General features: G+C 49.5%; 1 protein-coding gene across 1 annotated transcript in view; it reads right to left on the bottom strand.

Annotated features, from left to right (window-relative positions):
* Nucleotides 1-575: 575 nt before the first annotated feature.
* The window catches only part of LOC147108506 (RNA-binding protein 38-like), a 99,435-nt gene continuing 76,617 nt past the window's right edge, over nt 576-23,393 (bottom strand). The window contains exon 4 of the mRNA XM_086005158.1: nt 576-3,126. Coding sequence (XP_085861284.1) covers nt 2,835-3,126 — 292 coding nt within the window. The 3' untranslated portion in view covers nt 576-2,834. The remainder of the gene's footprint in view (nt 3,127-23,393) is intronic.

Below are 23,393 nucleotides of genomic sequence, written 5' to 3'. Positions count from 1 at the left end.
GCCTTTGTAATCTGCCAGTGGCATCACTGCACCAAGAACTCCCCCAAACAGTCCAGCATTCACAGTCCCTTAGTGCACACACGCTTTCTGCACAGCTGCGAGACTGGGCTCGCTGGCTAGCTCCCCAGGATTTGGAGCTGCCAAGAGGTTGAAGACAAGTGTGAATGCAACAACGATCATTGCAAGACATGCTTTGAAGTGGGATTGGGAGTTTAACTAAAAGCACAGTTTCATTGCCACACAAGGACCCGCAAGCTGCAGCAATGAGCAGCCAATCTCTACCTGGACCTCCCCTAAGTCACTGGAGCAAGGTTGAGCTGGGCAGACTCTACCACCGATAATCCATCCACTCTCCTCGCAGCAGGTACCAGGGCGGCTTCTCATTTGCCCTTCCCCACACCCCCAGCAGTGTTGTCTAGATTGGCACCGCTGAGAGGGGAGGGAACACATCTAACCTGCAGCCCTCCCTCCAGCATCACAACGGCAGGCAGTGGTACCTCAGTGTACTGTTCAACCTCCCAATTAGAGACAAACCACCTCAGTGCGAGCACGGAACGAGCAAGAGAACGGCCAGCTTTCAGTTGACATGTATACTCCTTTAATAGAATATTGAAAACATTTTTCCCAGTGCCAGCTACAGTCCGATAGGAATGCCATTATATATCATTGTAGCTTTGAGCCTAAAACACTTTTGCTTTTCTTTTTAAACTTTTTTTTTTTTAAAAATTATTAAAAAAGTTGCATTTATAACTTAAAACTTCTCATTCATTTCAGCTGGGTATAAAATGTTTGGTATCCAAATCTATCAGACGAGTAGTCAGTTTGCCTCTCAACATAGCAGGCCTTTTTACAAATAGGATGTTCCAGTACATTACAGGGAATCGAATAGAACGCGAGATGAATACTGCATCATTAAATCGGTAAAAATTACTGTCCTGTTCATATACAGAAGCTTATATAAAAGCTTTTTTTTTAAAAATATATACCCAAGTTGAGATGATCTTAAGATTAATTACAAAATTAAGAAAATAGAACAGTGTTCTGACTACAGAAATATTGCTTCCCTTCCAAAGTTTTTTTTTGCATATTGAAATTAATTAGCAACCTATTAATTTATAATCTATTACAATAATTTATACACTGGTAGCTGAACAACTAACCTTTTTTTTTCTCTTTCCCCAGTTGCGATTCACAGCTCATCGCAATAAATATTAAAAAGTAGTCACAATTTTTTTCTCTGTAAGGCATTGATAAATAATAAAAGTTTTTATACAACAAAAATAGCGTTTTGTGTGTGTTCTTTTATCTCCCTGCATCGTGTCTGCTGCAGTTCGTACCTTACAATAAACAATCTGCTACTCTTCATTCTAAGAGGTGGGGATGAGGGGGGAGAATACATTATGTAATTGGGGGAAGGAGCGGGGCGGACATTGAGAGTCACACAGGGACACAGACAAAAAGAGGGAGAGAGAGTCACACAGGGACACAGACTGAAAGAGAGAGGGACACAGACAGAAAGAGAAAGAGGGAGAGAGAGAGTGACACAGGGACACAGACAGAAAGAGAAAGAGGGAGAGAGAGAGAGTGACACAGGGACACAGACAGAAAGAGAGAGAGGGAGAGAGAGAGTCACACAGGGACACAGACAGAAAGAGAGGGAGAGAGAGAGTCACACAGGGACACAGACTGAAAGAGAGAGAGAGGGACACAGACAGAAAGAGAAAGAGGGAGAGAGAGAGTGACACAGGGACACAGACAGAAAGAGAGGGAGAGAGAGAGTCACACAGGGACACAGACAGAAAGAGAAAGAGGGAGAGAGAGAGTGACACAGGGACACAGACAGAAAGAGAGAGAGGGAGAGAGAGAGTCACACAGGGACACAGACAGAAAGAGAGGGAGAGAGAGAGTCACACAGGGACACAGACAGAAAGAGAAAGAGGGAGAGAGAGAGTGACACAGGGACACAGACAGAAAGAGAGAGAGGGAGAGAGAGAGTCACACAGGGACACAGACAGAAAGAGAGAGAGGGAGAGAGAGAGTCACACAGGGACACAGACAGAAAGAGGGAGAGAGAGAGAGTGACACAGGGACACAGTCAGAAAGAGAGAGTCACACAGACAGAAAGAGAAAGAGGGAGAGAGAGAGTGACACAGGGACACAGACAAAGAGAGAGAGGGAGAGAGAGAGTGACACAGGGACACACAGAAAAAGAGAGAGTGTGTCACACAGGAACAGAGACAGAAAGAGAGTCATACAGGGACACAGACAGAGAAAGAGAGTCAGAGAGAGAAAGAAAGACAGACAGAGAAAGACAGAGCGAGAGAGAAAACAGAGAAAGACACAGAAACAGAGAGAGAAAGACACAGAGACAAAGACTGAATGAGAGAGACAAAGACAGAGAGAGAGAGAGAGAGAGAGAGAAAAAGAGAGAAAGAGAGACAGAGAGACAAAGACAGAGAGAGACAAAGACAGAGAGAGACAAAGACAGAGACAAAGACAGAGAGGGAGAGAGAGACAAAGACAGAGAGGGAGAGAGAGACAAAGACAGACATCTGCTTTCCTGGCTCATGATTAATGTTCGGTTTCAGTTAGGAGGCACTTCTTTCCAGCGGATAAGCTGAAAGGGATGACCCGTCTTCGAGGAGCCCAGGCCCCCGGCGTTCCCGTCTGCCCTTGTTAATACTTCAAACAGCTCTCCATATTCACCCGTTCGAAGAGATCTGACAGCAATATCCTATTAATCGCTTGCGTGTCTTTCCACCTTAGAATCACAGTCCCGAGTGGATAGTGCGAGGTCCTTTGTTTTGTATCCTCCTTCCCTCCCTCCGTTTCCTTTACTGCATGCGGTCAGGTTGCAGTGGTTGCGGGGGATACTGAACGAAAGCTGTGGTGGCAGCGGCAGCAGGACTCCCACCCGCCACTGGCTGCTGGAGAGCAGAGTAGCCGAATCCAAGATAACTCGCAGCGGGCGAGGCGGCGTACGGGTACTGATCGTAGGCGGCGTACTGTGCATAGGCGGCAGAAGCGGTATAGTCAATGAAAGGAGAGGTCATCGACTGCAGCTGGGTTGGGAGGACGACTCCAGGCTGTACAATGGCCTGTGGGTAAAGGTACTGGGCGGTGAGCCTGCAAAACAGAAGGGTACAAAGTTATAAAACTTATATACAAGGCAATGGAAGAACAGATGGAAGGAAAGAAAAAGGAATAATAGAAAGACTTGCATTTCTATAGCACCTTTCACAACCTCAGACGTCACAAAGCGCTTTACAGTCCATGAAATACTTTTGAAGTGTACTCACTGTTGTAATGTAGGAAACGCGGCAGCCAATTTGTGCACAGCAAGCTCCCACAAACAGCAATGTGATAATGACCAGATAATCCGTTTTATTTAAGTGATGATGATTGAGGGATAAATGTCGGCCAGGACACAGAGAATACTACGCTTTGCTTTGAAATAGTGCTGTGCGATCTTTTACGTCCACCTGAGGGGGCAGACGGGGCCTCGGTTTAACGGCTCATCAGAAAGACGGCACCTCTGACAGTGCAGCACCCCCTCAGTACTGCACTGGAGTGTCAGCCTAAATTTTATGCTCAAGTCTCTGGGAGTGGGCCGCGAACCCTCGACCTCCTGATTCAGAGGAGAGTGATACAAGAGCCATGGCTGACACCTAGGTATAGGTAAGAGGAGAAATTGCGTATCGACCCGTTTGGGGGCGGTAACATCTGGGAGGTGGGACATTTTGCGCCAGGCGCAGAAGTCCCGCCCCACTCACTAAATTCAGGTTACCGCCCCCAGAAGGAAGTGGAGCGCTAAATCAAGCACTGCACTTCCTTCCTGGGGTGGGAGCGGGGCGCATGGCTCAGCAGCGCTACGCACTGGGACGCGCAAGAGGGGCTCTTCCCTCAATTAAAGGGAAGGGCCCAAGCTGCATACTCTGCCAAAGAAGAAGCCACCTACCTGGGCCAGCGGGGAGCGGCACTCAAGCAGAGTGATCGCAGAACCAAATCCGCCAACAAACCGTGACCACAACAAAAATGGCACTTTTTTCCCCACAGCAGCCGGCCACCTCCCCTTTAATTTCCGCCCCGGTAGCGGCCGGCTGTCTCTGTCATCGCCTGGCACAGCTTCAGGGGGCGATACCCAATTTAGGGTCCGGGGCACTAACGGGGCAATGCGCCCGGAGATGATGTCACGATCTCTGGGTGCAGGAGATCGGGACGCAACGGCGTAGCGCCGCCGTTAAACCCCCGCCGAATATGGCGGGAGTCGTTAGCGGTGCCGCGCCCAGTCGGAAAGTTGTTTGTGCCCTGTTAGCGCCCCCCATTGCGTTTTGGTGAAAACCACACCACCCGTCCCCAAACTTTCTTTTTTGCACTCAACTTCCTCGTTTTTGAAACTCTCCTCCCTGGTCTTTATACTCTCGAGGTGACCTTAATTTAACTCGCATAGAATTTAATTCGCTCTTTCTGCGACTAATTATAAAAAAGTGTGGGCTCCACCTATGTGTGGGTAGGAGCGTGGCAACACAGTAATGGTCGAGACGGTCAGGTGAGCAGGTTCCCCTCCGCCCCCACGTTGTTCCATACACCATAACCAATCACTAAATCGGGAGGTTAGTCACGCAGCGGATATCGACCCGCTATCTGGAATCTGGATGGACGGATTGGTGGGACGCATGCAACATAAAGAACCAACACCTCAACACTGACCCAACAGCAGAGGTCCCTGGCTTCGACCTCTCTCAAAGATGGTGGACAGCACTCAACTGAATCCCTACAGGGCCTGGACGATGCAGTCACCTGATCCACAAGTGGAGGATGAGGGACGACTCGAAGTGCGACCGTGGCCATGAGCCCCAGACCATGGAGCACATCATATCAACCTGCCCATTGAGATCTGTTGCGGGAGGCACCTCATTTCTCCACTCGGCATCTCAGGAGACCATCGAACGAAGAGCCAAACTAAACATCCCATTATAAGCTTTTCCCGTCATATGGAACAACAGCAACAACGGGAGGTGGCAATCGCAATGCACTGTGGGATGGCATGGATGCAAGGTGCGTTTCTTGCACAAGGACACCCAAATCTCTCTGAACACCAACATTTGAAAGTTTCTCACCATTTAAAAAATGTTCTGTTTTTCTTCCTATCAAAGTGAATAACCTCACATTTCCCTACATTATACTCCATCTGCCATCTTACTGCCCACTCACTTAGTCTGTCTATATCCCTTTGCAGATTCTTCGTGTTCTCCTCACAGCTTACTGTCCCACCTATCTTTGTATCATCAGCAAACTTGGAAACATTACACTCGGTCCCTTCATCGAGGTCATTAATATAGATTGTAAATAGCTGAGGTCCCAACACTGAATCTTGCGGTACCCCACTAGTTACAGTCTGCCAACCTGATAAAGTGCCGTTTATCCCTACTCTCTGTTTTCTGTCCATTAACCAATCCTCTATCCATGCTATTATATTACCCCCCCCAACCCCATGAGCCCTAATCTTGTGTAATAATCTTTTATGTGGCACCTTATCGAATGCCTTTTGGAAATCCAAATATACTACATCCACTGGTTCCCCTTTATCTACCCTGCTAGTTACATCCTCAAAAAACTCTGTTTTTGTCAAACACGATTTCCCTTTCATAAAACCATGCTGACTCTGCCTAATCATGTTATGATTTTCTAAGTGCCCCATTACCACTTCCTTAACAATGGATTCCAGCATTTTCCCGACGACTGATGTCAGACTAACTGGCCTGTAGTTCCCTGTTTTTACTCTTCCTCCTTTCGTGAATAGCGGTGTTACATTTGCAACCTTCCAATCCACTGGAACCATTCTAGAATCTAGGGAATTTTGGAACATCAAAACCAATGCATTCTTGAACCGCTGCAGTCCGTGTGGTGAAGGCACTCCCACAGTGCTGTTAGGAAGGGAGTTCCAGGATTTTGACCCAGTGATGATGAAGGAATGGCAATATACTTCCAAGTTAGGATGGTGTGTGACTTGGAGGGGAACTTGGAGGTAGTGGTGTTCCCATGCGCCTGCTGCCCTTGTCTTTCTAGGGGGTAGAGGTCGCAGGTTTGGGAGGTGCTGCTGAAGAAGCCTTGGCGAGTTGCTGCAGTGCATCTTGTAGATGGTACACACTGCAGCCACGGTGCACCAGTGGTGGAGGGAGTGAATGTTCAAGGTGGTGGATGGGGTGCCAATCAAGCAGGCTGCTTTGTCTTGGATGATGTCGAGCTTCTTGAGTGTTGTTGGAGCTGCACTCATCCAGGCAAGTGGAGAGTATTCCATCACACTCCTGACTTGTGTCTTGTAGATGGTAGAAAGGCTTTGAGGAAACAGGCGGGGAGACACTCGCCGCAGAATACCCAATCTCTGACCTGCTCTTGTTGCCACAGTATTTGTGGCTGGTCCAGTTAAGTTTCTGGTCAATGGTGACCCCCAGGATATTGATGGTGGGGGATTCGGTAATGGTAATGCCATTGAAAGTCAAGGGGAGGTGGTTAGACTCTCGCTTGTTAGAGATAATCATTGCCTGGCACTTCTGTGGCGCGAATGTAACCTGCCACTTATCAGCCCAAGCCTGATAGTCGTCCAGGTCTTGCTGCATGCGGGCATGGACTGCTTCATTATCTGAGGAGTTGCAAATGGTGCTGAACACTGTGCAATCATCAGTGAACATCCCCACTTCTGACCTTATGATGGAGGGTAGGTCATTGATGAAGCAACTGAAGATAGTTGGGCCTAGGACACTGCCCAGAAGAACTCCTGCAGCGATGTCCTGGGGCTGTGATAATTGACCTCCAACCACTACAACCATATTCCTTTGTGCTAGGCATGACTCAAGCCAGTGGAGAGTTCCCCCCCCCCCCCAGATTCCCATTGACTTCAGTTTTACTAGGGCTCCTTGATGACACACTCGGTCAAATGCTGCCTTGTCAAGGGCAGTCACTCTCACCTCACCTCTGGAACTCAGCTTTTTTGTCCATGTTTGGACCAAAGCTGTAATGAGGTCTGGAGCGGAGTGGTCCTGGCAGAACCCAAACTGGGCATCAGTGAGCAGGTTATTGGTGAGTAAATGCCACTTGATAGCACTGTCAATGATACCTTCCATCACTTTGCTGATGATTGAGTGTAGACTGACGGGGCAGTAATTGGCCAGATTGGATTTGTCCTGCTTTTTGTGGACAGGCAGTTTTCCACATTGTCGGATAGATGCCAGTGTTATAACTGTACTGGAACATCTTAGCTAGTGGCGCGGCTAGTTCTGGAGCACAAGTCTTCAGCACGATAGCCGGGATGTTGACGGGGCCCACAGCCTTTGCTGTATCCAGTGTGCTCAGCCTTTTCTTGATATCATGTGGAGCGAATCTAATTGGTTGAAGACTGGCTTCTGTGGTGGTGGGGACCTCATGAGGAGGCCAATTTGGATCATCCACTCTGCACTTCTGGCTGAAGATGGTTGCAAATGCTTCAGCCTTGTCTTTTGCACTCATGTGCTGGGCTCCACCATCGTTGAGGATGGGGATATTCATGGAGCCTCCTCCTCCCGTTAGTTGTTTAATGGTCCACCACCATTCACGACTGGATGTGGCAGGACTGCAGAGCTTTGATCTGATCCGTTGATTGTGGGATCGCTTAGCTCTGTCTATAGCATGCTGCTTCTGCTTTTTAGCATGCATGTAGTCCTGTGGTGCAGCTTCCCCAGGTTAGTACCTCATTTTTAGGTACACCTGGTGCTGCTCCTGGCATGCTCTTCTACACTCCTTATTGAACCAGGGTTGGTCCCCTGGCTTGATGGTAATGGCAGAGTGAGGGATATGCCAGGCCATGAGGTTACAGATTATGGTGGAATACAATTCTGCTGCTGCTGATGGCCCACAGCGCCTTATGGATGCCCAGTTTTGAGTTGCTAAATCTGTTCTGAATCGATCCCATTTAGCATGGTGGTAGTGCCACACAACACGACGGAGAGTGTTCTCAGTGTGAAGACGGGACTTTGTCTCCACAATGACTGTGCAGTGGTCACTGCTACCAATACTGTCATGGACAGATGCATCTGCGACAGGTAGATCGGTGAGGGCAAGGTCAAGTAGGTTTTTCCCTCGTGTTCGTTCTCTCACCACCTGTCGCAGGCACAGACTGGCAGTTATGTCCTTCAGGACTCGGCCAGCTCAGTCAGTAGTGGTGCTACCGAGCCACTCTTGGTGATGGACATTGAAGTTACCCACCCAGAGTACATTCTGTGTCCTTGGTACTCTCAGTGCTTCTTCCAAGTGGTGTTCAACACGGAGGAGTACTGATTCATCAGCTGAGGGAGGGCGGTAGGTGGTAATCAGCAGGAGGTTTCCTTGCCCGTGCTTGACCTGAAGCCATGAGGCTTCATGGGGTCCGGAGTCAATGTTGAGGACTTGCAGGACCACTCCCTTCCGACTGTATACCACTGTGCCACCACCTCTGGTGGGTCTGTCCTGCCGGTGGGACAAGACATACCCAGGGATGGTAATGGAGGAGTCTGGGACATTGGCTGAAAGGTATGATTCTGTGAGTATGACTATGTCAGGCTGTTGCTTGACTAGTCTGTGGGACAGCTCTCCCAATTTTGGCACAAGTCCCCAGATGTTAGTGAGGAGGACATTGCAGGGGTGACTGGGCTGGGTGTGCCGTTGTCATGTTCGAAGCCGGTGCCCAGATCAATGCCAGGTGGTCCGTCCGGTTTTATTCTTATTATTGTTTCTCGTAGCAGTTTGTTGCAACTGAGTGGGATGCTAGGTCATTTCAGAGGGCAGTTAAGAGTCAACCACATGGCTGTGAGTCACATATAGGCCAGACCGGGTAAGGACGGCAGATTTCCTTCCCTAAAGGACAAAGGACGTGGAGTTGGGCCCCCAATCACTAATCCTTCACCATGTCTCATCTCTGCCTACTTGCTGCATCCAGTCTTGCAACCCTCACGTACCCTTCGACCAGCTTCTCCTCAGAGCCAAACACCTCATTGTGCGCCTCCTAAAAAAAAATCCAGCAGACACCTCACCCCTCTCGAAACAGCGGAGAGGGGCTAAAAGCAGCATCGTGAGAATTAAATGATGCAACACGGCCATTTTGTTGAGGTGTGACATTCAGAAATTCTATACTGCTCAATGGTTAAGCCTCCCATCTCTCCTTTTATCATCATGTAACAGCACAAGAACTCACATCTAGGTCATGCTCTGGGTGGTTTCCGTAACAAGTTCCAGTTTTACATTGGCCGGATCGTTAGCCTGACTCTCAATGCCGTACCAGGAGAACCAGCCAGATGCCATTGTGTGGGGGAGGGGAAGGGGTGGAAGCCATCACTCCACTCCCATCGGACTAACTCCCATTGGATGCAAAGGCGGTATTCAGAGACCAAAACTCCCTGCTCCACTCCCAAGGTCTCTCTGGGAGTGCGACTCGAAACTTTAACCTTCCGACTCAGGAGGCGGGAATTCTACCACCGAGCAAAGGCTGCTCAGAATGTTAGAGAATCTTAACAACACAGGAGGAGGCCGGCTGTGTGAAAGAGCTCACCAATAAGTCCCACTCCCAGCTCTTTCCCCACAGCCCTGCAAGTGTTACCCCTTCAACTATTTATCCAATTCCCTTTTGAAACTTACTATTGAATCTGCTTCCACCACCTTTCAGGCAGTGAGTTCCAGATCACAACAATTAGAGCGACAGACCTGTACCCACAGTACTGTAGCCCAGTTATACAGTGACAGACCTGTACCCACAGTACTGTAGCCCAGTTATATAGCGACAGACCTGTACCCACAGGACTGTAGCCCAGTTATACAGTGACAGACCTGTACCCACAGTGCTGTAGCCCAGTTATACAGTGACAGACCTGTACCCACAGTACTGTAGCCCAGTTATACAGTGACAGACCTGTACCCACAGTACTGTAGCCCAGTTATACAGTGACAGACCTGTACCCACAGTACTGTAGCCCAGTTATATAGCGACAGACCTGTACCCACAGTACTGTACCCCAGTTATACAGTGACAGACCTGTACCCACAGTACTGTAGCCCAGTTATACAGCGACAGACCTGTACCCACAGTACTGTAACCCAGTTATACAGCGACAGACCTGTACCCACAGTACTGTAGCCCAGTTATACAGCGACAGACCTGTACCCACAGTACTGTAACCCAGTTATATAGCGACAGATCTGTACCCACAGTACTGTAGCCCAGTTATATAGCGACAGATCTGTACCCACCAGTACTGTACCCCAGTTATACAGCGACAGACCTGAGCAAACAGTTCTGTACACCAGTTATACAGTGACAGACCTGTACCCACAGTACTGTAGCCCAGTTATACAGCGACAGACCTGTACCCACAGTACTGTAGCCCAGTTATATAGCGACAGATCTGTACCCACAAGTACTGTACCCCAGTTATACAGCGACAGACCTGAACAAACAGTTCTGTACACCAGTTATACAGTGACAGACCTGTACCCACAGTACTGTAGCCCAGTTATACAGCGACAGACCTGTACCCACAGTACTGTAGCCCAGTTATATAGCGACAGACCTGAACAAACAGTTCTGTACACCAGTTATACAGTGACAGACCTGTACCCACAGTGCTGTAGCCCAGTTATACAGCGACAGACCTGTACCCACAGTGCTGTAGCCAAGTTATATAGCGACAGACCTGAACAAACAGTTCTGTACACCAGTTATACAGTGACAGACCTGTACCCACAGTGCTGTAGCCCAGTTATACAGCGACAGACCTGTACCCACAGTGCTGTAGCCAAGTTATATAGCGACAGACCTGTACCCACAGTACTGTACACCAGTTATACAGCGACAGACCTGTACCCACAGTACTGTAGCCCAGTTATACAGTGACAGACCTGTACCCACAGTGCTGTAGCCCAGTTATACAGTGACAGACCTGTACCCACAGTGCTGTAGCCAAGTTATATAGCGACAGACCTGTACCCACAGTACTGTACACCAGTTATACAGTGACAGACCTGTACCCACAGTACTGTAGCCCAGTTATACAGTGACAGACCTGTACCCACAGTGCTGTAGCCCAGTTATACAGTGACAGACCTGTACCCACAGTACTGTAGCCCAGTTATACAGTGACAGACCTGTACCCACAGTACTGTAGCCCAGTTATACAGTGACAGACCTGTACCCACAGTACTGTAGCCCAGTTATACAGTGACAGACCTGTACCCACAGTGCTGTAGCCCAGTTATACAGCGACAGACCTGTACCCACAGTACTGTAGCCCAGTTATACAGTGACAGACCTGTACCCACAGTACTGTAGCCCAGTTATACAGTGACAGATCTGTACCCACAGTACTGAAGCCCAGTTATACAGTGACAGACCTGTACCCACAGTACTGTAGCCCAGTTATATAGCGACAGACCTGTACCCACAGTACTGTAGCCCAGTTATACAGTGACAGATCTGTACCCACAGTACTGTAGCCCAGTTATACAGTGACAGACCTGTACCCACAGTACTGTAGCCCAGTTATATAGCGACAGACCTGTACCCACAGTACTGTAGCCCAGTTATACAGTGACAGACCTGAACAAACAGTTCTGTACACCAGTTATACAGTGACAGACCTGTACCCACCAGTACTGTACCCCAGTTATACAGTGACAGATCTGTACCCACCAGTACTGTACCCCAGTTATACAGTGACAGACCTGTACCCACAGTACTGTAGCCCAGTTATACAGCGACAGACCTGTACCCACAGTACTGTAGCCCAGTTATACAGTGACAGACCTGTACCCACAGTACTGTAGCCCAGTTATACAGCGACAGACCTGTACCCACAGTACTGTAGCCCAGTTATACAGTGACAGACCTGTACCCACAGTACTGTAGCCCAGTTATACAGCGACAGACCTGTGCCCACAGTACTGTAGCCCAGTTATATAGCGACAGACCTGTACCCACTAGTACTGTAGCCCAGTTATACAGTGACAGACCTGTACCCACAGTACTGTAGCCCAGTTATACAGGGACAGACCTGTACCCACAGTACTGTAGCCCAGTTATACAGCGACAGACCTGTACCCACAGTACTGTAGCCCAGTTATACAGCGACAGACCTGTACCCACAGTACTGTAGCCCAGTTATACAGTGACAGACCTGTACCCACAGTACTGTAGCCCAGTTATACAGTGACAGACCTGTACCCACAGTACTGTAGCCCAGTTATACAGTGACAGACCTGTACCCACAGTACTGTAGCCCAGTTATACAGCGACAGACCTGAACAAACAGTTCTGTACACCAGTTATACAGTGACAGACCTGTACCCACTAGTACTGTAACCCAGTTATACAGTGACAGATCTGTACCCACAGTACTGTAGCCCAGTTATACAGCGACAGACCTGTACCCACAGTGCTGTAGCCCAGTTATACAGCGACAGACCTGTACCCACAGTACTGTAGCCCAGTTATACAGCGACAGACCTGTACCCACAGTACTGTAGCCCAGTTATACAGTGACAGACCTGTACCCACCGGTACTGTAGCCCAGTTATACAGTGACAGACCTGTACCCACAGTACTGTAACCCAGTTATAGTGACAGACCTGAACAAACAGTTCTGTACACCAGTTATACAGTGACAGATCTGTACCCACAGTACTGTAGCCCAGTTATACAGTGACAGACCTGTACCCACAGTACTGTAGCCCAGTTATACAGCGACAGACCTGAACAAACAGTTCTGTACACCAGTTATACAGTGACAGACCTGTACCCACTAGTACTGTAACCCAGTTATACAGTGACAGATCTGTACCCACAGTACTGTACCCCAGTTATACAGTGACAGACCTGTACCCACAGTGCTGTAGCCCAGTTATACAGTGACAGACCTGTACCCACTAGTACTGTAACCCAGTTATACAGCGACAGACCTGTACCCACAGTGCTGTAGCCCAGTTATAGTGACAGACCTGAACAAACAGTTCTGTACACCAGTTTTATAGTGACAGACCTGTACCCACCAGTACTGTAACCCAGTTAGACAGAGACAACCCTGTACCCATAGTACTGTACCCCAGTTATAGTGCGACAGGCCTGTACCCACAGTACTGTACCCCAGTTATACAGAGACAGCCCTCTACCCATAGTACTGTACCCCAGTTATACAGTGACAGACTTGTACCTACCAGTACTGTACCCCAGTGTTATACAGTGACAGACCTGTCCCCCCCACCCCAGTATTTCACCATCCTGTTCAGAGAGCTCTGTATACTCCAGACACAACGTGCACTCGAGGACTGTATCTGGTGGGTACAGGTCTGTCACTGTATAACACGGGTACAGTATTGTGGGTACAGGTCTGTCACTGTATAACATGGGTACAGTACTGTGGGTACAGGTCTGTCACTATCAGTTGTTCTGCTGGTTATAGCTATATAAATCAAGTCGACATTGTATGAAATTTTCACACAGCCATCTTAAGAGTACTGACAGTGAGTTTGGATCGTAATAAGAGAAACTAATACTTTCTTCCAACAGTGAGACAGAAAGAAAATTAGGCTTGCAATTATGCAGCACCACTCATGACCTCAGGATGTCCCAAAGCACTTTACAACCAATGAAGTACTTTTGAAGTGTAGTCACTATTGTAATTTAGGGAAACAGCAGCAAATTTGTGCACAGGAAGCTCCCACAGACAACAATGTGACGATAACCAGATAATCTGTTTTACTGATGTTGATTGAGGGATAAATATTGGCTCCTCTTCGAAATAGTGCCATGGGATCTTTTACATCCACCTGTGAGAGCAGACGGGGCCTCGGTTTAACGCCTCATCCGAAAGACAGCACCTCCGACAGTCCAGCACTCCCTCAGCACTGCACTGGAGAGTCATAAGAACATAAGTAGGAGCAGGAGTAGGCCATACGGCCCCTCGGGCCTGCTCCGCCATTCAATAGGATCATGGCTGATCCGAACCTAGACTCACGTCCACATCCCTGCCCGCTCCCCATAATCCTTAATTCCCTTATCTGCTAGGAAACTGTCTATCTCCGTTTTAAATTTATTTAATGTCGCAGCTTCCACAGCTCTCTGAGGTAGCAAATTCCATAGATTTACTACCCTCTGAGTGAAGAAGTTTCTCCTCATCTCAGTTTTGAAACGGCAGCCCCTTATTCTAAGATTATGCCCCCTAGTTCTAGTCTCACCCATCAGTTGAAACATCCTCCCCGCATTCACCCGATCAAGCCCCCTCACAATCTTATATGTTTCGATAAGATCGCCTCTCATTCTTCTGAACTCCAATGAGTAGAGGCCCAGCCTACTCAAACCTTTCCTCATAAGTCAACCCCCTCATCTCTGGAATCAACCAAGTGAACCTTCTCTGAACTGCCTCGAGAGCAAGTATATCTTTTCTTAAATATGGAAACCAAAACTGTACGCAGTATTCCAGGTGTGGCCTCACCAGTACCCTGTATAACTGAAGCAAGACTTCCCTAGTCAGCCTAGATTCTGTGCTCAAGTCTCTGGAGTGGGACTTGAACCACCACTGAGCCACAGCTGACACAAAACAAAGTAGTTGACCCATTAATCATGACTGCAAGTTTAACAGGTAAATGCACTGTGGGTGTGGTATTGCTCCAATGCCCCAGGTTCAAGTCATTGCTCTATGCTGGGTGGTTGGGAGGGGGGCGTAGAAAGGGAGTGCTGGGCACACCACAACTGGCTTCAGATCACCCATGTTGGGAGTGCGATATTACCGAGGGAGCCTGGGGACTCCCAACTGATGGGAGAGTGCACTCCCGCTCTGTGCCCCCACCCCCGCCCCGTGTAGTTCAATAGGATCACAGAGCTAAACAAACCCGAGCAACAGAATACAGCAGGACTCAGCACCTACAGGAGAGAGGAGTGGGGTCCATGGAACTGTACACCAGGAGTCAGCACCTACAGTAGAGGGGTAGTGGGTCCTGTGGAACTGTACCCCAAGAGACAGCACCTACATGAGAGGGGAGTGGGGCCTGTGGAACTGTACCCCAGGAGACAGCACCTACAGGAGAGGGGAGTAGGGCCGGTGGAACTGTACCCCAGGAGACAGCACCTAGAGGAGAGGGGAGTAGGGCCGGTGGAACTGTACCCCAGGAGACAGCACCTACAGGAGAGGGGAGTAGGGCCGGTGGAACTGTACCCCAGGAGAGGGGAGTGGGGCCCATGGAACTGTACCCCAGAAGTCGGCACCTACAGGAGAGGGGAGTGGGGCCCCTGGAACTGTACCCCAGGAGTCAGCACCTACAGGAGAGGGGAGTGGGGCCCCTGGAACTGTACCCCAGGAGTCAGCACCTACAGGAGAGCGGAGTGGGGTCCGTGGAACTGTACCCCAGGAGTCAGCACCTACAGGAGAGGGGAGTGGGGTCCGTGGGACTGTACCCCAGGAGTCAGCACCTACAGGAGAGGGGAGTGGGGCCCGGGGAACTGTTCCCCAGGAGTCAGCACCTACAGGAGAGGGGAGTGGGGCCCGGGGAACTGTACCCCAGGAGGCAGCACCTACAGGAGAGGGGAGTGGGGTCCGTGGAACTGTACCCCAGGAGTCAGCACCTACAGGAGAGGGGAGTGGGGACTGTGGAACTGTACCCCAGGAGTCAGCATCTACAGGAGAGGGGAGTGGGGCCCATGGAACTGTACCCCAGAAGTCGGCACCTACAGGAGAGGGGAGTGGGGCCCCTGGAACTGTACCCCAGGAGTCAACACCTACAGGAGAGGGGAGTGGGGCCCCTGGAACTGTACCCCAGGAGTCAGCACCTACAGGAGAGGGGAGTGGGGTCCGTGGGACTGTACCCCAGGAGTCAGCACCTACAGGAGAGGGGAGTGGGGCCCGGGGAACTGTACCCCAGGAGTCAGCATCTACAGGAGAGGGGAGTGGGGTCCGTGGAACTGTACCCCAGGAGTCAGCATCTACAGGAGAGGGGAGTGGGGTCCGGGGAACTGTACCCCAGGAGTCAGCACCTACAGGAGAGGGGAGTGGGGCCCGGGGAACTGTACCCCAGGAGTCAGCACCTACAGGAGAGGGGAGTGGGGTCCGTGGAACTGTACCCCAGGAGTCAGCACCTACAGGAGAGGGGAGTGGGGTCCGTGGGACTGTACCCCAGGAGTCAGCACCTACAGGAGAGGGGAGTGGGGCCCGGGGAACTATACCCCAGGAGTCAGCACCTACAGGAGAGTGGTGAAAACACTAACCAAGTTCCACATATTAACAAGACTGACTTCATTTCACGAACAGTACCAACAGTTTGAGAGCTTTTATACTTTTACATCAGAACTTTGGGTGGAGTTATGTCATCATGGTTACCTTTATCTTATATAACTTTTCACTGGGTTATATTTTGCCGCAGGCTGTGTATGAGAGGAAAGTGTTGTGGAGAGCAGCTAAAGACCCTGAGCCAATGAGTGAGGTGACTGTTCCCAGGATACACCCCATGTGGAAGCAACAGATTTATCCTGGGGAAGGAGGGAATGGGGAGGGGGAAGATTCTGTGTCACCTGCTGGGCTCATCAAAACATCTCCAAACCATCACCACCACCTCCAAGTTCCCCTCCAAGTCACACACCATCCAGACTTGGAAATATATCTCCGCTCCTTCATCGTCGCTGGGTCAAAATCCTGGAACTACCTGCCTAACAGCACTTTGGGAGTACCTTCATCACACGGACTGCAGCGGTTCAAGGCGGCGGCTCACCACCACCTTCTCAAGGGGCAACTAGGGATGGGCAATAAATGCTGGCCTTGCCAGCGACGCCCACATCCCCAATTGGAATCAAAAATAAGAGATGATCGGGTTTGTGAGCAAAAATCAAACTGAAGTTCTTCAATTTGAAAATAACAGTTTTACTTTTGCAATGAGTGTCTTTGGTACCGTTTGAAGAAAGCAGTGCCACCTGGAGCCATTTCCTTATCTGTCTGTCGCTGTGCGTGTTGAGGTCAGGTCCACCTGACCAGACATTTCCTTGGTGATTCCTCTGCTCACTCACTTCTGCCATCTCCTTCCCTCCCACTTTCTCATCAAGCTGCCGAGCTGAAAAGCACCTCGCTCTCTTTTGGAGAAACACGATGACCTTGGTAAGGCCCAGTCAATGTTAGACCTGCCCCACACCACAGCAGCTTCTATTTACAGCAGCATGTTGAAGCCTTTCCAAAGCAGTCACCACCACGCCGGCCCTGTTCAATATCACAGCCAGCTTTGTGAGCTCTGACGTGTGCCGGCCTACATGGCCATACAAGGCTCGGTAAATCCGAGAGCTGGCTCCGCCACAGAGACTTTCCAAGGAAAAAAAGGTATCTGTCCACTAGACATGACAGGGGGATTAAAGCAGATTTAAGAGAGCAGCTGTTTATGTTCCATCCTGGAGTCAATACAGAGAGAGAAACAAAGAGAGAGAGAGCGAGAGAGAAACAAAGAGAGAATGAGAGAGCGAGAGAGAAACAGAGAGCGAGAGCCAGACAGAGAACGAGAGAGCGAGAGAGAAACAAAGAGAGAATGAGAGAGCGAGAGAGAAACAGAGAGCGAGAGCCAGACAGAGAACGAGAGAGCGAGAGAGAAACAAAGAGAGAATGAGAGAGCGAGAGAGAAACAGAGAGCGAGAGCCAGACAGAGAACGAGAGAGCGAGAGAGAAACAAAGAGAGAATGAGAGAGCGAGAGAGAAACAAAGAGAGAATGAGAGAGCGAGAGAGAAACAAAGAGAGAATGAGAGAGCGAGAGAGAAACAGAGAGCGAGAGCCAGACAGAGAACGAGAGAGCGAGAGAGAAACAGAGAGCGAGAGCCAGACAGAGAACGAGAGAGCGAGAGAGAAACAAAGAGAGAGCGAGAGCCAGACAGTCACAGACAGAGAGAGAGAAACAGACAGGAGAGAGACACACACAGAGACAGAGAGAGACAGAGACAGAGAGAGAGTGACACACACAGAGACACAGAGAGACAGAGAATGCGAGTGAGACACACACCCACACACAGGAGACAGACACAAAAAAGAGAGACACACACAGACAGAAAAGGGAGAGAGAGAGAGACATGCACACACAGACATACAGAGAGGGAGACACACAAACAAAAAGAGACAGACACACACAGAGAAAAGGGACGGAGAGAAAGTGAGAGAGACACACACAGTGAGAGAGAGAGAGAGAGAGATTGAGCGAGAGGCACACAGAGAAACACACACACACAAAGAGAGACACACAGACATAAGATGTAGGAGCAGGAGTAGGCCATTTGGCCCCTCGAGCCTGCTCCACCATTCAATGAGATCATGGCTGATCTGATCTTGGCCTCAACTCCACTTTTCTGCCCGTTTCCCATAACCCTTGACTCCCCTGTAGTTCAAAAATCTGTCTATCTCCGCCTTGAATATATTCAATGACTCCGCCTCCACAGCTCTCTGGGGTAGAGAATTCCAAAGATTCACGGCCCTCAGAGAAGAAATTCCTCCTCATCTCTGTCTTAAAGGGGCGACCACTTATTCTGAAACAATGCCCCCAGTTCTAGATTCCCCCATGAGGGGAAACATCCTCCCTGCATCTACCCTGTCAAGCTCCCTTAGAATCTTACATGTTTCAATAAGATCACCTCTCATTCTTCTAAACTCCAATGTGTATAGGCCCAACCTGCGCAACCTTTCCTCAAAAGACAACCCCTTCATCCCAGGAATCAACCTAGTGAACCTTCTATGAACTGCCTCCAATGCAAGTATATCCCTCCTTAAATAAGGAGACCAAAACTGTACGCAGTACTCCAGGTGTGGTCTCACCAACGCCCTGTACAGTTGTAGCAAGACTTCCCTACTTTTATACTCCATCCCACTTGAAATAAAGGCCAACATTCCATTTGCCTTCCTAATTACTTGCTGTATCTGCATGCTAACTTTGTGTTTCATGTACAAGGGCCCCCAGATCCTTCTGTACCGCAGCATTCTGTAGTCTCTCTCCATTTAAATAATATTTTGCTTTTCTATTCTTCCTACCAAAGTGGATAACCTCACATTTTCCCACATTATACTCCATCTGCCAAATTTTTGCCCACTCACTTAATCTATCTATATCCCTTTGCGGTCTCTGTGTCCTCCTCACAACTTGCTTTCCCACCTATCTTTGTATCGTCAGCAAATTTGGCTACAGTACACTCGGTCCCTTCATCCAAGTCATTAATATAGATTGTAAATAGTTGAGGCCCCAGCACTGATCCCTGTGGCACCCTATTAGTTACAGTTTGCCAACTTGAAAATGACCCATTTATCCCAACTCTCTGTTTTCTGTTAGTTAGCCAATCCTCTATCCATGCTAATATATTACCCCAACACCATGGGCTAAAAATTGAGTAGCAACTTCGCCAGGGCGCCCCGCGCCGGAAATTGAGTGGTTGCGCCCCAAGAGGGAAGCGAGTCAATATCGCAGTGCTACGTGCCGCAGGGGATCGGGAGTGCCGGCAAAAGAGCGCGGCACTCAAGATAAGTGCTGGGCTCTTGGAGCGCAGCCGGCACTCCGCGGAGGAGGCCGTTCAGGAGGCCGGGGACGGGAACGCAGGCAGGGGCTGGCAGGCAGCCAGCAACAAAAATGGCTGCCCCGCACCTCGCCTTTAAATTGCGCCTCCCCGGCCGCAGGTAGGCCCTCCTGACCCCATCGGACATAGTGTCCGGCGGTAAGTCAGGGGGCGCTCCCGAAGATCGTGGCCAGGGTGCTGCGCACAGCGATGGCGTCACCGCCGGCGGCGCAGTGGCTCGGGGCACTACTGGCTAGCGCCGCCGCTAACCTCCTGCTGAATTGCGCAGGAGGCATGGGCGGCGCCTCACCCGGGCGCTAGTTGCTTTGCGGCCCGTTAGCGCCCTATCAGGAAACGCAAAGCAACTCAATTTCCCGCGCCCCCCCCCCATAAGCTTTTATCTTGTGCAGTAATCTTTTATGAGGCACCTTATTGAATGCCTTTTGGAAATCCAAATACACTACATCTACTGGTTCCCCTTTATCCACCCTGCTCGTTACATCCTCAAAGAACTCTAATAAATTTGTCAAACACGATTTCCCTTTCATAAAACCATGTTGACTCTGCTTGATTGTATTATGATTTTCTAAATGCCCTGCTACTACTTCCTTAATAATGGATTTCAGCATTTTCCCAATGACAGATGTTAGGCTAACTGGCCTATAGTTTCCTGCTTTCTGTCTCCCTCCTTTCTTTAATAGGGGCGTTACATTTGCGGTTTTCCAATCCGCTGGGACATTTCCAGAATCTAGGGAATTTTGGAAGATTACAACCAATGCATCCACTATCTCTGCAGCCATTTCTTTTCAGACCCTAGGATGCAGGCCATCAGGGCCAGGGGACTTGACAGCCTTTAGTCCCATTAGTTTCCTTGTACTTTTTCTCTAGTGATCATGATTGTTTTAAGTTCCTCCCTTCCTTTTGCCCCTCGATTTTCCACTATTATTGGGATGATTTTTGTGTCTTCTACCATGAAGACAGACACAAAATATTTGTTCAAAGTCTCAGCCATTTCCTTGTTTCCCATTATTAATTCCCCAGTCTCATCCTCTAAGGGGCCAATGTTTACTTTAGCTACTCTCTTCCTTTTTATATATACCGTAGAAACGCTCTGTCTGTTTTTATATTTCTTGCTAGTTTACTCTCAATCTATTTTCTCCCTCTATTATTTTTTTAGTCATCCTTTGCAAGTTTCTAAAAATTTCCCAATCTTCTGGCCTACCACTAATCTTCGCAACATTGTATGCCTTTTCTTTTAATTTGATACCCTCCTTAACTTCCTTAGATGGTTCATCCTTCTCGTAGAGTCTTTCTTTCTCACTGGAATATATCTTTGTTGAGAGTTATGAAATATCTCCTTAAAAGTCTGCCACTGCTTATCTACCATCTTACCTTTTAATCTATTTTCCCAGTCCACTTTAGCCAACTCTATCTTCATACCCTTGTAAATGCCTTTATTTAAGTTTAAGACATTAGTTTCAGACTCAAGTTTCTTACCCTCAAACTGAATGTGAAATTCTACCATGTTATGATCACTCTTCCCCACAGGATCCTTTACTATGAGATCATTAATTAATCTTGTCTCATTACCAGATCTAAAATTGCCTGTTCCCTGGTTGGTTCCACAATGTATTGTTCTACGAAACTGTCCTGAATACTGATGCGCTATCAATTACTCATAAAAGACGGAGAGTTAGGAGAGTAACTAAAAGGCTTTTATTAACAAAGAACAGAGCATGCCTCTCGTGGTTGACTGGTTTCCAAGAAGGCAGGGGGCTGCAGAGCAGTCACCTTTATACCTGGGCATGTGGGTGGAGCCAGGGGCGGAGCCAGCTGAGGCATGCATAGATACAACAGTGTGCAACAACAACAACAACGGTGAACAACAATAACAGTGGTTTACCACATTCACCCCTTGTTTAAAATTGAGTCCGGCGGTGTAAAGTCTGTGGGTTGTGCAGTTAATAAATACACAGACTTCAGAAGTAACAAACAAACAGGTCTTTACTATTCGAAGGTCCGGGCGAATCTGCCCCAGCAATCCTGCCACAACACTTATATACTGGTGTGGTCACTATCGGTATTACAGTATACAGAAGCCAAACAAATAGTGCCACACCTAAAGTAGTTCTCTTAAAGGTGCACGGTTACATTCAACAGTTCCCTTAAAGGTAGACGGGTACATACACTACAGGCGGGGTGAAGTGTACTAAAGGTTCGTGTAAGTAAGTCTATCAGGTGGCCTTGTATGCCGTCCTGATCGTCGTGGTGGCGGCGGTGATGGTGCAGCATCCAACGTTGAATCTGGCGTCTCATTGAGTGGTTGGGTGGTCAATGACGGGTCCTGGGGCTGCGGCATGCCGTCTACCGGGGTTGGGTTGTGGGTAGTGGTGGATGGCAATGGTAGTGTTTCAGGGGCACCCGAAGGTGCGAGGTCTCGTATGGAGACTGTGTCCTCCCGCCCGTCCGGGTACGCCACTGTGGTAAACCACGTTCACTATTGTATCACTGTTAGTAGTTAGCACTGTTCACCACTGTTCGTTATAACTGTATCACTGACCACTATTGTATCACGGTACGAGGTCGCCTCTTGCCACACTGCTATACCTGGGATGACCACTGCCGACTCCGCCTTGGCTCCACCCACCAGGCCAGGTATAAAGGTGAGCGACTGGCTGGTATTCCTCCTGCTTGGATCGGATCACCCACGAGAGTGGGCTCTGTTATTTAGTCAATAAAAACCTTTAGTCACCTTCGTAACTCTTCGCCTTTTATTGGAGGAATTGATAGGTATATCAATTTTATTGACTAAATTTAATGATGTCCAACAACGAGTCACAACCGGCGGAGGAGCCACCAGCGCAGCTCCCAGGAGCACAGCCACACCAGCCAGCTTGGCTGCGAGCCCTCAGACCGCCGTACCTGGACCTGAACCCACGAGCAGCAAACTCAGCCGCAGACTTTAAACACTGGCTGGTCTGCTTCGAATCATACCTGAGAGAATCCAGCGTCCCTCAGGCATCCAAACTAAGTGTCCTGCAGGCACAACTGAGCCCGAGAGTATACACTCTCATCGAGGACATGACTACCTACGAGACCGCCATCAACCTGCTGAAACAGAAGTACCGGACCCCGGTAAACTACATGTACGCTAGGCACCTCCTAAGATCACGGCCGCAACAGCCAGGAGAATCAGTAGCCGAATTCTCACAGGCGCTATATGCACTCGCCAGGAACTGTGAGTTTAAATCGGTGTCGGCAGCCGAAAATACTGAAGATAATATCCGCGACGCATTCCTGAAAGGCCTACGGTCCGAGTACTCACGGCAAAGACTGCTGGAAGCTAAAGACCTCAGCATGGAAAAAGCTGAAGCCCTCGCTATCTCCCTGGAAGTGGCCCACCAAGATCAGGAAGCATTCACCAGGTACTGCTCGCGACCCTGGGACTCGGGCCCGACCCCTACCACAGCACCCTTCCCAGCGCCGCCCCCGGGACCTACCTCTGCGTCGGCGTCCCGGACCCGACCGGCCCCGCCACCCCCGGCACCGGCCCCGACATCGGGCATCCGCGATCGGGCCGCCGGCTGTTTTTTTGTGGCCAGGAGAAGCACCCGAGGTCGCGCTGCCCAGCCAAGAACTCCATATGTAAAACCTGCCTGAAGAAAGGCCACTTCTCCAAGGCCTGCAGGAGCGGATCCTCAGAGGCCAGCAGTGCCGCATGCGAACTATGGGGGCGGCCATCTTCGTTTAGGGCAACTGAGGCCAGCATCCCCACACATGAGTCATGGGGGCGGCCATCTTTGTTTAGGGCAACTGAGGCCAGCATCCCCACACATGAGTCAT

This window comes from Somniosus microcephalus, chromosome 13, assembly GCF_052327205.1.
Source record: "Somniosus microcephalus isolate GS21.2 chromosome 13, FLI_Smic_1.0, whole genome shotgun sequence".
NCBI lineage: Eukaryota > Metazoa > Chordata > Chondrichthyes > Squaliformes > Somniosidae > Somniosus > Somniosus microcephalus.
Note: the sequence above shows the minus strand (reverse complement) of the source record. Positions and strands in the feature narration are given on the sequence as shown.